At 44.6% G+C, this 15,603-nt stretch overlaps 1 protein-coding gene across 3 annotated transcripts in view; it reads right to left on the bottom strand.

The window, feature by feature from the left end:
* Positions 1-831: 831 nt before the first annotated feature.
* EVA1A (eva-1 homolog A, regulator of programmed cell death) overlaps positions 832-15,603 on the bottom strand; it is a 208,396-nt gene continuing 193,624 nt past the window's right edge. For 2 of the 3 annotated variants that reach the window (XM_008641815.2, XM_017745070.1), the window contains 3 exons: positions 13,996-14,160; positions 9,725-9,904; positions 832-2,302 (listed from right to left, as the gene is read on the bottom strand). In XM_008641815.2, coding sequence (XP_008640037.1) covers positions 1,932-2,302; positions 9,725-9,904; positions 13,996-14,160 — 716 coding nt within the window. In that variant the 3' untranslated portion in view covers positions 832-1,931. The remainder of the gene's footprint in view (positions 2,303-9,724; positions 9,905-13,995; positions 14,161-15,603) is intronic. The other variant, XM_017745068.1, reaches the window with a different exon arrangement.

Here is a 15,603-nt window from a genome sequence, read left to right as displayed (position 1 = left end):
CAGTTACTCAGCTTTGCTCTCACCCTGCAAGAGCCAGAGGAAGTATTTGTGGGCACTTCTAATGCAGCTTTCCTCATCCAGGGAAAAGCCCCAGTGATACCAAAGAGTGCCAAGAAGACCTCAAATGCCACAGGTCTGTGCCACCATGCAGCTGTTTGGCACAGCACACAATCCCTTATAACATCCTCAGTCATCCTGTGGGCAGGTCCACCCACCTCCATCTCTCCCTTAAGGCTCAGGAAAAGCTCTGGGTAGTCAGAGCTTTTGATCTGTATTTTCCTTGCTGGCATTTTGTAAACCCTCAAGATTCTGGAAATAATATTTCCATGCCTAAATGACAGAGGAGCAGACCCCAAAGCCATGCAGGCTTCAGCAGTGTCTTGATGTGAGAAACACTGAGTTCTATGACTGAGGTGATGTGAAGTAGTGCTTGGGAGGGAGCAGGGTGGCGATATCCTGTTGAAAACTCCAGAGGACAACAAGTGAAGAAGCTACTAAAATATTGCACCTTTTCTTCCATACTTTTTTTTTTTTCTTTAAGTTCATTTAACACTTGCTTCTGGCACAGGCATGATTTGTGTCTCGGGGACAGACCCAAAAATCATGAGATCACTTGGGAGTGGCCCCTTCAGTACCACCCCATTGCTCAGCTCTGCTGCCCACGTGTACCACAGAAGTTGATGGATGGGCTGCAACCAAAAAAACCAAAAAGGTGCTGCCAGTTCCCTGCATGCAGAAAACATCAGCCTTGATTGCTTGCAGAGGTGTGCTACTCTTCCAAAGATTTCCGTCAAGCAACACCTATGCCAAAAGTGAGGATGCAAATTCAAATGTATTGAAGCAAACCAGAGTTTATTTAGCATTTATTACCCATTTTGTTGTCAAATGTGACTTCTTCTGTGTTGGTTTTCCTCTGGTAAACAAAGACTTTTTTTAATTTCATTTTTTTAATAAAATATATAAAACATTGTGCATTGCTATCCATAGGAAAACTGTAGTTTAACAACAACAACAACAAAAAAAGAATAAGGCACATTCCTGTGCAGCATCTTCAAATATATATATATATATATTTAAAACAAAACAAAAAGAAAACCTTTTTCAACCTCTTTGAGGTTGTTAACTTCTCACCAGTCACTGACACATCTCTTATATAACCGTAATTTCACTGTTGGAGATGGGTTGGGTTGTGTTTGACAGGGGCCAGCAGGGAGAACAGACTCAAAAAAAATAATAGGATTTTATCCCTGAGGTGTCAGTAAAAAAACCCTAAATGTTCCCATTGAAAAGGAAGATGAAAAGACAGCCATAAATAACTGAATACACTATGGCAAACATCCAAGCACCGAGATGATTTCACGATGGAAGAATCCCCCTCCCCCCCATCCCCCAGTTCTTAACAAATCCTATTTGCTGTTGGTTTTTAATTAGGTTAAACTCATGGCTTCTGAAGTCACAAGACAGTCGGTCAGGATGCACCTCCCCCTCCCTCCCCAAATCATCTTTCCAGATTTGTCCTTTTGTTCACAATTCTGCCACAGTCTTCAGGAGAGGGAAACCAAAAATTCCTGAATGGAGACCAAATCCTGGACAGCCTCTGCCCAGAGAAGAGAGGAGCACTCACACCATGGCGTGTCCAACGCCATATCCTACATGGGAGGACTGCCATTGTCTCCTCCCTGCCTGCTACTCAGAAATGAAGTTAGCAATCACTTCTTTGAAACCAGAAGGTGTCCGTGAAGAGGGGTGATATCAATATGCCAGGGAGAGAGAGATGGGGAAAACTTCATTGCTGTCCATCCACACCGCTCCAGGTGGCACACCTGACAGGAAAAGGGGAGACACCCACACTGTATTCCTTCCCTCCCTCTCCTCTCTGAGGTGTGGGGCAGCCCCGGGGAGAAGGGCAGGAGTGCTGGAGTCCCCAGGGCTCAGTAGTAGCGGTTGAGGCTCCTGGTCCCGGGAATGTCGGGCTGGCCGTTCATCCAGATCTCGCGGATGATGCGCTCCCGCTCCTCCAGCCGCTGCGCTCGCTCCAGCTCCTCCGCCGAGGTGAACACGTTCATGTTCAAAGTCCTCTCGAACCTGCGGTGCCTGCGGGCAGACAGGTCCGACGTGGTGTCCGAGTCGTCATCGCTGTCGCTGCTGTCGCTGTCACTCTCCCGCTCCCGAGGAGGTTTTTTGGAGGAGGAGCGCTTGCAGTCCGTCCGGCAGGACACCCTCAGCACCAGGGCCAGCAGGGTCAGCACGAGTCCAATGCACACTCCGGACACAAAGTACAGGGCAGCCCGCTCGGGGTTTTCTGCAAGGAGAAAGGAGATGATGGAGGAGAACCACCCTTCAAAGAACAGAACACACACGGCCCCTCCGTGCACACACCAGACACGGTTTGAGTTTCCAGTGGCTGCTTTTACTTCCATGCCCTCCTTTGTCTCCTCCCCCCAGGGCAATCAGCAATTTAAACAGTGGATTTGCTGCCAAGGCATTTGCCCACATGCAGAATGCGGGTTTGCTGCAGTTGTGTCCTGGAGTTGTCTGGAAGGGAAGGGAGCAGCCCACAGAATTAAGTCTAATTCCCACGGGGCTGACACCAGGGCGCTGCACACCCAGTTGCAGGTAAGTGCATATTACTGTCACATCCACTGCCTTCAAACCAGGCATAAAGATGATTACAAAACTTTATATGCCCTGTGCTGTGGCCCAGCTGAAATGGGAGGCTTGGCAGCATGGCAAAAATGCATACTATTTATTCACAGACTTCATTTGCTTATCTAAGGGAAGAGTGCTGGCTTCCTGCCCAGACCACCAAAATATATACCTGTGCTCCACAGGCAGAGCTGGAGTCAGTGCACCAACAGGATGAGTCCTGCATAGCCACATTTCTGAGGTGATATAACAAGATTCCAAAGGATCCACAGTGCCTTTCAAACTAGGTAATCTTGTTTATTTACCACCTTTTTTTTTTTTTTTTTGGCTCATGGGACTACTTAGAAGTGTAATTACGATAAATGTTGTTACTGCCATTCCCCTGGGCTGAATCATCTTGGTTTATAGGTACACTAAATGGGTAAAGGTGAACTGAGCAGAAGTGTCAAGGCCAGATCTACTCTGCAGCGTCTGCTGGGTGTCTGGAGCTCAAGGATGGAGTCATTTCCTCAGATGAGTTTTATTCCCTTGAACTCAGTGATGGATCCGTAACACCTTCCACCAGCTGAGACTCTGACATTTTGCCCCAGAAGATCTCTGTAGCTAAAAGGCTTAACTTCCCTGCACAGTGCTTTTAGAAGTGCCCTTTCCAGCTGATCTCCTAAAGCAAAGTTTGTAAAAGGTGAACTGCAAACTATTTGGAGATGTTCAAAATTCACCAGGGAAGACACTGCTGTAATTTCACAGCTGGCTCTAAATTTGAAGTTAGCCATATTCTGAGCAGGAAGTTGGACCTGGTGACCCCCCAGTGGCCTCTTCCAACCTAAATTATTCTCTGAGTCTGTGGTCAGAGTCCAAACACTGCCTTGTGCTGTTCTAGGCAGCATGTAGTTCAGTGCCTGGGGGTGCTCATGGAACTGCTACAGAGATGAAATGCTTTTATGCTCTTCACTTCACTCCCAAATGAATCTCAAAGGTGACTGACAAGCCAAAGTGGAAGAAGATGTCAAGATAGTCTGAGAATTGGCTAATAAAACATTAGACTGATGCAAGAGTGGTTGGTGTGGATGACTTGGTGAAAAATCAGGCTGAACATAGGACAAAGAAAGATGAGGGAAGTGCAGCAGGTAAGTCCAAAAAAAAGAGAGAGGTGGACCATCCTCCTGCAAACTCAGCTGTAACACAGAGAACAAGCAGGACACTAAACTGAATGTGCCAGTGGGCCCATGACACGGGGGTTGGAACTGATGGCCTTTAGATGGTCTTTGAGGTTTCTTCCAACCAAACAATTCTATGAAATGCAGCAGTAGTTGGAAGGTCAAGTGAGACCAAAGCCACAGGCTTTAAACAATGGTATTTTGATAAAAGCGAGACAGCACAATTCCGAAAGTAAAAGAGAAGATACCAGAGCAGGCAAAGAGAATGTGCCAATGGCCCCTGCAGCAGCTTGGCTGAGTGAAATCCTAGCTCCAGTGAAGGCAATGGCTACTCTGAATTCAAGGGTCAGGACTCAAAACTGCAGCCTGCTTTGTGCAGTAGCAAAGCTGCTGCTGCTGCCCATCCAGTCCTAACTGAACAGTAAAGAAGTGGCTTTAAAAACCCCAGGAAAAGCAGAATCACTACATGATAACTCTTCTGCCTCTGATGCCTAAAAACAGAGGCTAGACAAAATTAAGATAATAAAAGCAGGTATATTTATTGAAGGGCCTTTGGGTACACTTTGGGCAGTCAGAGCCCTCAGGGACTACACCCAAAATGGATGCCCGGGTCACAGGTTTTCATACTTTTATAAGTTTGGTCCATTTGCATATCAGGGTTAATCCTCCAATTACAATTTCAGGTAATTACGTCATTTACTCCAAGGTGTTCCCCCCCAACCTACTGTTGTTTACATTTCTCAGGACCTGAGACAGTAAGGTGTCCTTGAATTTCAGGCCTGCAGAGGGATTGTTTTGACTGACCAAGCTGGGAAAACAGTAGCTAACACTCTATGTGGAGTTTTAGAGTTACACGCTAAAGCATTGCAGAATTACAAATATATGAAAAATATAAAAGCTAAAATCCTAAGGCATCACCTCCGTGTGCAATTTAACTGAGGACAGTAATCACCCAGCTCCTTCTGCAAGAAGCTCTAAGAAGGGCTCTGGGGACAGGCACTGGGTGCAGTCTGCCTTGGCTCTGCCTGGCTGTCCTGAGCACCACGTTCTGCACACACATGGGCTTGATTTGGTTGCATTAGTTCCACTGCTCGCTCCTTTAGAGCAGCTCATAAAAAAACCATAGATGGGAGCCTGAGACACAGACACATGCGGTTTCTCTGTCCCTGATTTTGCCTGTGTCCTGCTTTTCCTTTCTCCTCCACACTCCTTTTTCCATGCTACTGTATCCAGTTCATGAGCAATTTTACCTCGATTGCTACTTAAGCAACCATTTTTCTTCCTCTGCTTGTGCTCCTCCATACAGCCCTTCATGCAGTGCAAGGGCTGTAATTGAATCTTTGGGCTCCAGTGGCATTTATGAGCTCCTACAGCTACTCTGTCAACATCTGAGACACGGTCTGGACTTCCTCATGGAGCTGTAACCCTGTGCTCAACTGCAGTCTTGGCATTTATCATACATACAATCCACTTGCACAGCAGCATCTCTTTTTTTTCACAGCAGAAAGAGCAACTTAAGCTAAAAACCACAGGCTCTGCTTTTTCTCGCTTGAAGTAGCCAAGTCACCAATAGCCTAGATTTGGGGCTTTGATGGTTGACTAGTGACTTTGAGAGCCTACCCCACTGCATGTTCTACTTGTAAAGACAAAAAAGAGGCACCCTCTTCAACAAATGGATGCTCAGCACCTTCCAAAAGCTCAAAGGTGGCCCAGATTCATCACACCAACAGTGAAGCTCCTCAAAACACTCATTATACTTGAAAAAAAGTTCTTTAAAAGTATATGGACATCAGTAGCAGGAGTTAGCACAATTTTGGTATGCATTCTTGTCTGTATATCTCTAAAACATAGATTTTGACCACTGAAGCTTTTTCTTCCAATGCTGTGGATGATAGCTCAGAGCTTCCAGCAGGACCCAGTTTCTGTCAATCTCTTTGGCTGGGGTTACCTTTCCCCTTCCTTGTATTTCTCTCTCTGGATTGAAAGCATTGATGAAAATGTCACTGATTCAAGCCTGAATTTAATCCATGCAGACAAAAGATACATGCTCTACACAAGCCTCTACACAAAAGCCACCATTTTCTAGGCACTCAAACTGGCCAAAAAAAATTAGAAACACATTTTATTTTATTTTTCCAACCAAACCAGCAGCAATTACGGGGCTTGTTTCCTGAGAGCTAACAATCTGCTGGGAGCATCAGCCCAGACTGCCATTAATTCCCCAGGAAATGCCCCAGGCCAAGGTTGTTATTGCTATTACAATAAATTGTTTCAATAAATAAAAAACAATGTGGGCATTAACGCTGCTGGCTTCCTGTAATGGCTTCATGCATTCCAAAACCTTAGTGGGGAGGAAAATTTCAGAGGGCCCCCAATAAAAGGTTCAGCATTAAGCATGGCCAGACAAACAGTAGGAGCACTATCTTCTAGGGAATTTACAGTCAGCCCCACAGGCTGCCGAAATCCCCTGACAGTGCAGAGGAAGCTCTCCAGGAGCCCCTTATTAAGAAGGCTCAGGCCAAGCAGTCTAAAATTTGGAATGATCTCCCCTGGGTTGTATTTTGGAAGCCCCTTGTTAATAACTTGGCAGCAAAGCTTTGCTTATGGAAGAAGAATAAAACAGGGATTTGTGGAGGTTTCCCTCCAACTGCTTTATCCTGAATGCAATGACAAAACTGGGATAAGTCTCCTGTCCAAAAGGAGGCACTGGAAGAGCTCTGATACATTTTGAATGTTTAATATTTATGTAGGGGCGTTTCTGGTCTTGCTAATAGACTGTGACTGCAAAGACAGTTCCAGCTGCCACTGAGGCTGGTGAAGTCTTTCCAAACACTCAGGCAGGTTTTGGAACAGGTCCACGACAGATAACAGGTCCGAGGTTTGTAGGCAGAGATTGCATCTAATTAAAAACCTAATTCTATAAAGAGAATTAACTTTCAAATAAAGGGTGTCTCTGAGTCTTTTGCAAGACTGAACTCTAAATAATATTTATCTGTTTGATCAGCTGCTAATTTCATTCCTCATTGACATTATTCACACCTTTTCCCCAGTTTCTGAAGAAATAGCTTCTGGAAGCTGGGATGAGACTGACACCTAACTGGCTTTGATACCTAACCATGATAGCCGCAAACCAAGACTCTTTTGCTTCCTGCTGTGCTGTGATTTTTACTATTCAGTTGTCCATAGGAAGATTCCCAACTTTTATATGGGACTATCAGTCAAAAAGATGGTGGAAGTGAGCGCAGAGGCTTTTGCTAATACTTGCACTTCTCTGTGCACTGTGAGACTCTGCATGTGTGACTGAGTCTGCAGACACTTCACCTGCAGACTCCCACCCAAAACTGCCATTTTGAGCAGAAAACGTGAACACCATTGAGCACAGAAGGCATTCCACTATTTGTGGATGCTCTCCCCTGGCTAAAAAACACCCCACTGCCAGGAGAGAGGAAAGGCAGCAGAGAGGATCATCCTTTCAAGCCTGCACTTTACCCATGAAATAGCAAAATACCCACAGCTTCATTTTCCTGCAGTGGGTCTGAGGATATCCACCACCCTCTGCCCCAAGAGAAAAAATATTTTTCTATATTGTCCCTGCCTATTTACAATTTTCTTTTGCAAACTCCTATTCTGAGACAGCTCACCAGCACAGGGAAGCCCTGAATGCAGCACTTTCAGTCTGCAGAGAGTACCTGAGGGACGTTTTCAGTGTCATGGAACAGAGCAGTTCTTGCACTACTGTTTCTCTTTGGCACCAGGGCCATGGTCAGGAGCAGTGGGAAGATGTGTGACACAAAAACAGCCCTCCCTGGCTGCTCAATACCCTGCCTCTCCTGAGCCACTATAATGGATCCTCTATGGACATCAGCTGTGGCTTGAGCTGCCTTCAGGGCCCCAAACTCAGGCAGGCACAAAAAAAATCCAACTGCTCTGCTGTTCAAAATCTGCAGTATGAAGAGGGATGGCTTTGCAGTGCTCTAGTTTTATACAAATTATATTTGTGCCCTGTGACACAGTTTGTCTTTGAAGTCATAAGCTAAAAACTCTCCATATTCACATAAAATAAATAATGACAAATCCATCATTTTCACTAAAAGCAGAGGCTTAATTACATGCAGCAAATAAAGATGGTTTAGGACATATGCTGTTTCAATCCATGGGCTCAGTCATCAATTACTTTTATAAGAAATAACAAACTGGACATACATGTCATGGAGACTAAAACCCATCTAACAGACATGATGAGGAACATGGGAACCAGAAGATCTTTAAGGTCCCTTCCAACCCAAAACATTCTATGATTCCATGATACATTGGAAAGCATAAGCAACCAAGTCCTGAACTCAGCACTGGAAACCAAAGTCATGAGGTCTGAGTTTACCTATTTGGTATCCAGTGGATGTGCAAACAACACAAGGAGACCACATCAAGAGAGGGCAGACAAATCCCACAGCAACAGGACAGTTAAAGTTGTTTGTGCTACAGTAAAATCTGGAAGCTCTGGACAAGGCTGACAGCTTGTGAGGGGGATGAATCAAGACCCTGTGCCCTAAAACCAAGGTAGAGTCAAAGAGCTCTGCTGTGGTCAATGGAAGCAAAGTCCATGGGGTGTTGTCAGCAGCCCTGAATCACAGTCCCAAATATCCTATCATTAATCCTACAACTTTCTCTGCTCATTACTGTTCAGATGGGGAACACAATATTAACAGCATTTGGTTTTATAATAGGGATGGGAAGGTAGGTATTTTCATGTAAAAAAATGGTAGCTATAGGTAAGGGTGGAGAAGTGGGATGGATAGATAGAAGACTCCTTTAAAGCTCGTTTTTCTAACTTTTCCTTGGAGAAACCCATGCAAGAAAACAAATTATCCTACTCAGCTATCTTCTGTGAAGAACACCACTAATTCCATTTAATCTGCCTAACTCTTAGGGGTGGCATGAAAAGATGGATCCTGATGCTACCACTGAATGTGTAGAAGAGCAGAAATTTGTATAACCATTCATGGTCCTTTTAAAAGGACCCTTCACTAAATAATATGCAGAAACACTCTCACTAATCTACTCAGTGGTTCCAAAATGCAAAGCCCAAGTCAGCTACTTCAAATTCAAACACCTGGATTAGCAGCCAGGTGGTATCTCAACAAGAGCAAGAGCATGACACCAAGAATGCACTACTGTTTAATGAATTAGCAAGACTGAATTAGCATACAGACATGAAAAAGTAGCTCACAAATGCTGGAGTTTTAGTTTTAGCCACAATCTCTCTGGGCCACCTGTGCCAGTGTCTCACCATCCTCAGAGTAAAGAATTTCTTCCTAATGTCTAATCTAAACCCACTCTCTTTCAGTTTAAAGGCATTCCCCCTGGCTTTGTCACTTTTCTTTCACCTTTTAAAGTGAATTTTTTTAGAAGACATCTCCCCTGTTACTTGAAAGATACACGTGGGTGAAAGATAAAATATGATCCAAGGAAATCTTACTCTAAACTAGATTTAAATATACAATTAAGTAGACTCTCAAGTTACTTCATCTTCACACTTCTACTGAAGATAAGCCAAATTCTCTTAAGCAGTGCAAAGATTTGAGTGCTGCTTATTTTCCAAATTACAGGACAACAAACTTGCCTCCCTAATGAGCCAGGCTTTGATCTCCAGGAAAATGAAGCACTAGGAATAATACCATATGTAAGATTACATTGTATTTAACTCCAGATGAGAGCAAACCCGGTGGAAAGCAGTGCACAATAAACTCTGTTATACACTGTCTGCTAGACCTGCCCCAGTCAGGCCCTTCAAAGGAGAATTCGCTGAGACGAACGAAATACACAAACAGTTCAGAGAGGCAGATTTAGCCCCAGATGACTGTGAAAGGAGGGTATACTAAAAGCTTGCAGGAGCCCAGGGAGATGTGAGGCACCAGACGTACCTGTGATGAAGGCATAGGCTGCCAGGATGTTGCTGAGCAGGGCCATCTCCGTGCTGACGCCCACGGGCTCCATGCTGCTGCTGCTGCTGAGCGCCGGCGGTTGTGTCTCATCCACAGGGAGCAGGAGGGGGGTGTTGTCTACCGGGTAGAAAGTGGCTGACCTCCCTTTCTTCTTCTCTGCTTTGACACAGAAAGGGAATGAGGGATGAGGAACGTAGAACGTGACCCAGCCCTACCCTGCCTTATCCCCACCAGGTCAGCATCTGTGTTCAGAAATCTGGAGCTGCTCGACAGGGAGACACCCAAATTTGCCCCTTTTTGGGGGGTAACTAAACCTTCTCAAGCAGCTTCAGCTGAGCATATACCCCATCTGCATCCAGGCATCATCATCTCTCACCCATCTCCTGCTCTTTCATGTCACCACTTAGACACGCCCACCTATGCTACAGCAAATGTATAATCAGGTTTCTTTTCTCTTATGTAAATCAAAGGAGCCTTTATCAACAGTGGGTTCAGCTAGGCTTCAAAGGAGGACTGGAAAACACAGGCAGAGCCTGCAACCCTCTGCTGGTGTGGTGCTGTAGTGATCCATCCACACCTGGCAAACAGACATGCTTTCCCTCTAGCCTTCGTGGGGAAGGGCAGACCTGAGTTTATGACTTCCTTCAGAAGCCTGCTTGTATTGTGTTTCACCCAGACACCATTTCCCCTCTAGAGAGGTGAGTGAACATGGGTTAATGATTTGATTTTATTTGTTGAAGACTGGAGCTAAGGAGGCTCAAAGAGACCCTTTCAGACCTTATCAGCTCACTGTTGAGGGCTCCCCACACCTTGATCTGCAGGCAGACACCCCCACTACTCACAAAACAGTAATTGTTTTCAACACAGGAAAAAGTGCACAGGATCCAGCTCCATCATCCATATGAGTTTTTAACTGTAGATTTTCAGGCTCCCTTCCCTGGGTGTCTAGTTCTGGCCAAAAGCAAGAATCACTCTGTAAAATCACAGACTTGCACCTGGATTCCACTTATCTGCAGGTATTAAATTCAGGACACTGCCAGCTCCATCTCCAATGATGCCATCAGTGCCATGCAAGCAAAGCATTCTGTCAGGAGCCATGATGTGAGATGGTCTTTGTTCCTTGGCTGTCTGATCCATCTCCTTTCCCTGCAAACCCTGATGCCTTAGGTTTTAACCTTTATATTTTTCAAATTCTGTATTGCTTGGTGTGTGACTCTGAAGTTTCTTGTAGCCTGTTAATTTCTGCTCTCTCATGCTAGGTAGACATAACAAAGTCTCTCCGGGCCTGCTCTCCAAGGACACCAAGACTGTCCTAGGTAAAAAAGTATAAACCAAAGAGCCTCCAAAGGTGGGGTGAGCTGTGGGGAAAACGGAAGCTTTAATTGGAGAATTAACCCTGCTATGCAAATGAACCAAACCTATAAAAGGGTGAAGAACTTGTGACCTGGGATCCATCTTGGGGTCCATCTTGGCAATAGCCTCTGGCTCCCCAGGGGGTACCTTTGAAGGCAAATAAATACCTCTTTCAATTCTTTACTCCTGTCTAGTCTCTGTTTCTAGGAGGCCTCTCAAGGCATCAGCCCAGCAGCATGAGGCATCATGTTCAGCTTCCTGCTGTGGGCACCAGGAAGCAGCTCAGCCCAGGGAAGCAGGAACAGAAAGTGAGGGGTGTCAAAGAGAACAGGTAATACTGGATGGAGAGGGACAGGGCAGGAATGTGCATGCAGTGATGCCAACTCCTAATCTCCCTCGAGGAGAACCAGAGGGGATGGAGTCCAGGTGTCACTGTGAGGGATCAGCCCCAAGGAATGTGGGCACAGCTGTACCTCTGCCACTGAAGAGCTGCATGGCCTTGGGAAAGCCACATGTTCAAGGCTACCATGGTGTTAATGACTGGCCTTCAGGCAGAGTGTTTAAACAGGATTGCTTGGGTGTCATTTCTCAAATGGTAAAATATCCCAAGAGCCTCTTTCTTCAAGAGAACAGACATCTCTGCAGATCCCTTGTGCAAATGGGACACCAAAGATCCAACAGCACATTCAGCAGGAAATCAATAGCAACATTTCAGATTTTTTTAATTCAGAATTTTTTAAAATTCAGATAACATGCCCCCTAACCTCTCCTTTTTTCTCCCTGTCTGGTAAATCTGCCTGTACAAATATTTTAATTTTTCCCTACCACTGCTCCAAAGAAATCCACGGAAGCAGGGTAAACATTTAGTTTCTAAAAACTGAACCTAAAATTTGGATATTTCAGAGCATCTCAAGTACCACCATGCATCTAAACTAAGGCAAGAGAATCCTGCTATCAAGGGATGGATAGCAGAGAGTCATTCATCTCTCCCCACAGCAGACACTTAAAGCTTGATGTACTTGCTTATACACAAACATCTAAGACACCCCAGGGTCAGGAGGACATGAAGGGATGTAGGGGAAATGCTCACCCTTCTAGAAGCCAGGTGAACACCCCAGGACATCACAAATGACACATTTATATGAGGGTAACTGAATCCTGCCTGAGATGTCTCCTGACTGTTAATGTAAAATCCCTTCACAATCGAGGAAGATGAAGGGCACCACCAGGATATAATCCCATGTGTATTTCATATGTCAGATGGACACCACCTCTGTTAGGTATGGAGCAGCCCTTGTAAACCACTGTGCAACAACAGTGTCTTTAGGAGACAGAGTAAGGGATAAATCCTCTTGAGATGTGAGATGTAAGAAGAATCCTTTTTGGTTTTTTTTCCACTTCTAACTTGTCCAAAGAACAGATGCAATCAAACACGTTTTTAAATGAACACTCATCTGCATACACTAAACTCCAGCAAAGAGCACCACAAAACCACAGAACTGGTTTTATCATTGGCAGGATTGTACAAGCACAGACATGGAAGACAGAAAATGACTGGGCTTATGCAGGAGGGAAAAAACAAACAAACACAATTCCACAAGGGCCATGTGTTGCTACACTGTGTGGTTCCCTGGTCTGCCATTCATTACAGGATCATACCAAAAGATATTCCCTTGCCTCCTTGCTAGCCTTGAAGAATTGTCAATGCCTAGTCAGCTCACTACTACTGGTTTTCTCCTCAGTTCCTTTCCTAGCTGTTCCCAGTCACTTGAATGGTTTCCCTGTAAGTTTACACCAAAGCTGAACAAAATTCTTTCAGCCAGCAGTAAATTTGCCCAACAGCACAGTGTAAGTACAGGAAAGGTTATTCATGATCCCAGGCTGACATTAGCAAATAGATTTAATAAAAGAAATAAAACAGGAAGGGAGATTACAGAAGTATTTTCTTTTGTTATTTTTGAAACTTTCTTCTAGCTTTTAATTTCAAAATTACATCTTTGTTTGAAAAGTGGTGCATATTTTGAAAGTGAATGAATAAACGATGTGAAAACTAAACAAAAGGTGTCATTTGTAGAAGTGAAATGTTTAGATGATTGGAAATGAGTTCAGGATATGTTTCCTTGCATAAAATAATCTCCAGGATCACAATATTTATTTGGAGCTAACTCAAAACTCTTTTCCTTGACAGTTTTTCAGTAAGGCCTCCAAACTGACAAATCTGTTATTGCCAGTTCTTATTTATTTGTGAATTGACTATCCAAGCTGTGGATTAACTTTGCCAGGAGTGTAGACAGAGACAAGCTCTGCCCATACCCACCCTCGAGCTGAACCTCTGGGAGCACACACTGGAATTTCAGTAGTGTCATAAACCATCTCCTGCATGTTGGGAAACACAAAACCACCAAGGAACCCAACACGTGCTCACTTGTGCTTTTCCTTTATTCATACACCACCCCTGCCTCCTACTCACCTATCCCTAGAGATGGCTAAGATCTGGCTTCATTCATATCTCTTCCCTTTGCATTTTATGAAAAGAGCATCATATTTCAAAGCTCAGTTGAAAACGACTCTGTCCCCTGTGAGGCAGAACTACTGTCTCTGCCCGGGGTTTTTTCTTTTCTTTGCCACTGTATTAGACAGGCCTGAAAAGTATTTCTGTGATGAGTTTGGACATGCATGGCCATGACTGCTCTTCCAAGAAACCCGGTGTTTCTTGAACAGTTTCACAGTTCACTTTAGCCTGTCACTGGTCACGTCTTAAAGCTGTCACAGCCCTTTCTGACTGTGACATGGATGGGATTTAGGAGCAATACAGAAATCCAGAAAAGGGGAGATGGAAAGGAACAGTTACCACAACACCATTAGGTTTGGGTCAACATCACAACAGTCACAGCTACCTGGGAGAGCTCGTTCTATGTTGGAAGGAGAGACATCCAAAAGGAACACACCGTCCCCTATAACATTGGGGTCAAACACTCCCGGCTGCAGTGGAAAATGTGGCTTCTGATATCCTTGGTAACTGGTTGGTCTTGCCTGAGTTTCATGCAGAAGCTTCTTGGGAACTGAAAGAGAGGAGCAAGAAGAGCACAGTTGTTAGAGTGAGTCATTTCAGCTGGTCAGAATGAGCATTGTCACATCAGGCTACGGGCTCAGTTGATATTTAATTATCCCATGTGCAGCCCAAAGACACTCATTTTCCACTATGATGAATGCTCTCCAAATGCCAGCACAGACACATTCAACGAGAGAATGCTGGAAACTATAGAGTGATTAAGATACTGTTTATTTACAATTAAGCCTTGAGACTAGTCTAAAGACCAGATTCAAACATTCTGTTTAGACACTCATCTTAGAAACTGAAATAGAGCCTAGTAAGCCAGGCTTTGGCCTCAGCTCTAGGCTTCAGAGCACTCCAGTTAGACCTCTCTGTTCCTACCATGACAGCAGGCTGGACAGGATGCCCCATAGCAAGGGGGGCTATAGCTATGCCTGAAATCCTGCCTCTCTCCAGGTGTCAAGTTGCTGGCTCAAGACTGAACATCAGAAGTTTCTGTCCACTCCAGATTTACAAAACCAGACTCTAGAGGATACTGTTCATGTGAAATCATAAAGCTTAAATCATCCACCACAAAAATAAAAATCCCTGCTGTAAGAAACCCTCTGCACCATGTGAGATCCAAAATACACTGCTTTCCATTCGGTTTTAGGCTAGTAAGATGGGAAAGGCCCATTCTCCATTCCCACCATCCTGAGGAGCATGAAGACTCAGCTAATCCCTACTGCTCTCTGTGTTTTGTCAGCCACAGCACGAGCAATATGCATGTGAAATGATCGATTAATACGTGACAGGTTTTTGGACATCTTTGGTCTCTTCTTTGGACCAAAGCACGGCCTAATAACAGGAGTGTTTTCTCCTCCCTGATGTTCCAAGGCCAGTTCTTCAGCTGTACAACCAGGTAAAGAAATCAAAGCCAGTGTAGCTACCTCAGTGTACACCCACTGAAGGTGAATCCACACAGTAAATTCACTAATTTCCCCTGTAGGGACAAAGAATGGAGTCATCGATGGAGCTGAACCAGTTCTCTGCCTCAGCCACAGCCAACACCTGAGGCTATTTCAGAGCAAAGTGCCTCTCCATACAAAGAGAAGAAACATATATACAGGTCATTTTCTTTAGAAACTAGAGGAATTGAGTGATGAAAGACAAAAATAAATTAAAACTTCCAAAGGAGAAAGATTTATTTTCCCTGTCAGTGACTTTATACTAATGCAAAGCAGATAACCAAGACTTTAGTGTGCTGAAGACACAAGACTGTTGAGCACTAGGCACAAGTTCAGTAGAACCACATGAGCTTCAAGAGAAGATTTCTGGGATGCCCATTTCCCCTTTCTTCAAGTCTAACACCATTTTCCTCTCTCATTCTAAGGAGGCTGCCACCTCCCAGTGCCTCAGTTTCCCCAGGGCCCCATTTGGGATCATGCTATCTCTCATCTCCACCCTTCAC

This window comes from Corvus brachyrhynchos, unplaced genomic scaffold, assembly GCF_000691975.1.
Source record: "Corvus brachyrhynchos isolate BGI_N302 unplaced genomic scaffold, ASM69197v1 scaffold116, whole genome shotgun sequence".
Classification (NCBI taxonomy): Eukaryota; Metazoa; Chordata; class Aves; order Passeriformes; family Corvidae; genus Corvus; species Corvus brachyrhynchos.
The sequence above is the reverse complement of the archived record's forward strand: the minus strand, read 5'-3'. Positions and strand labels throughout refer to the sequence as shown.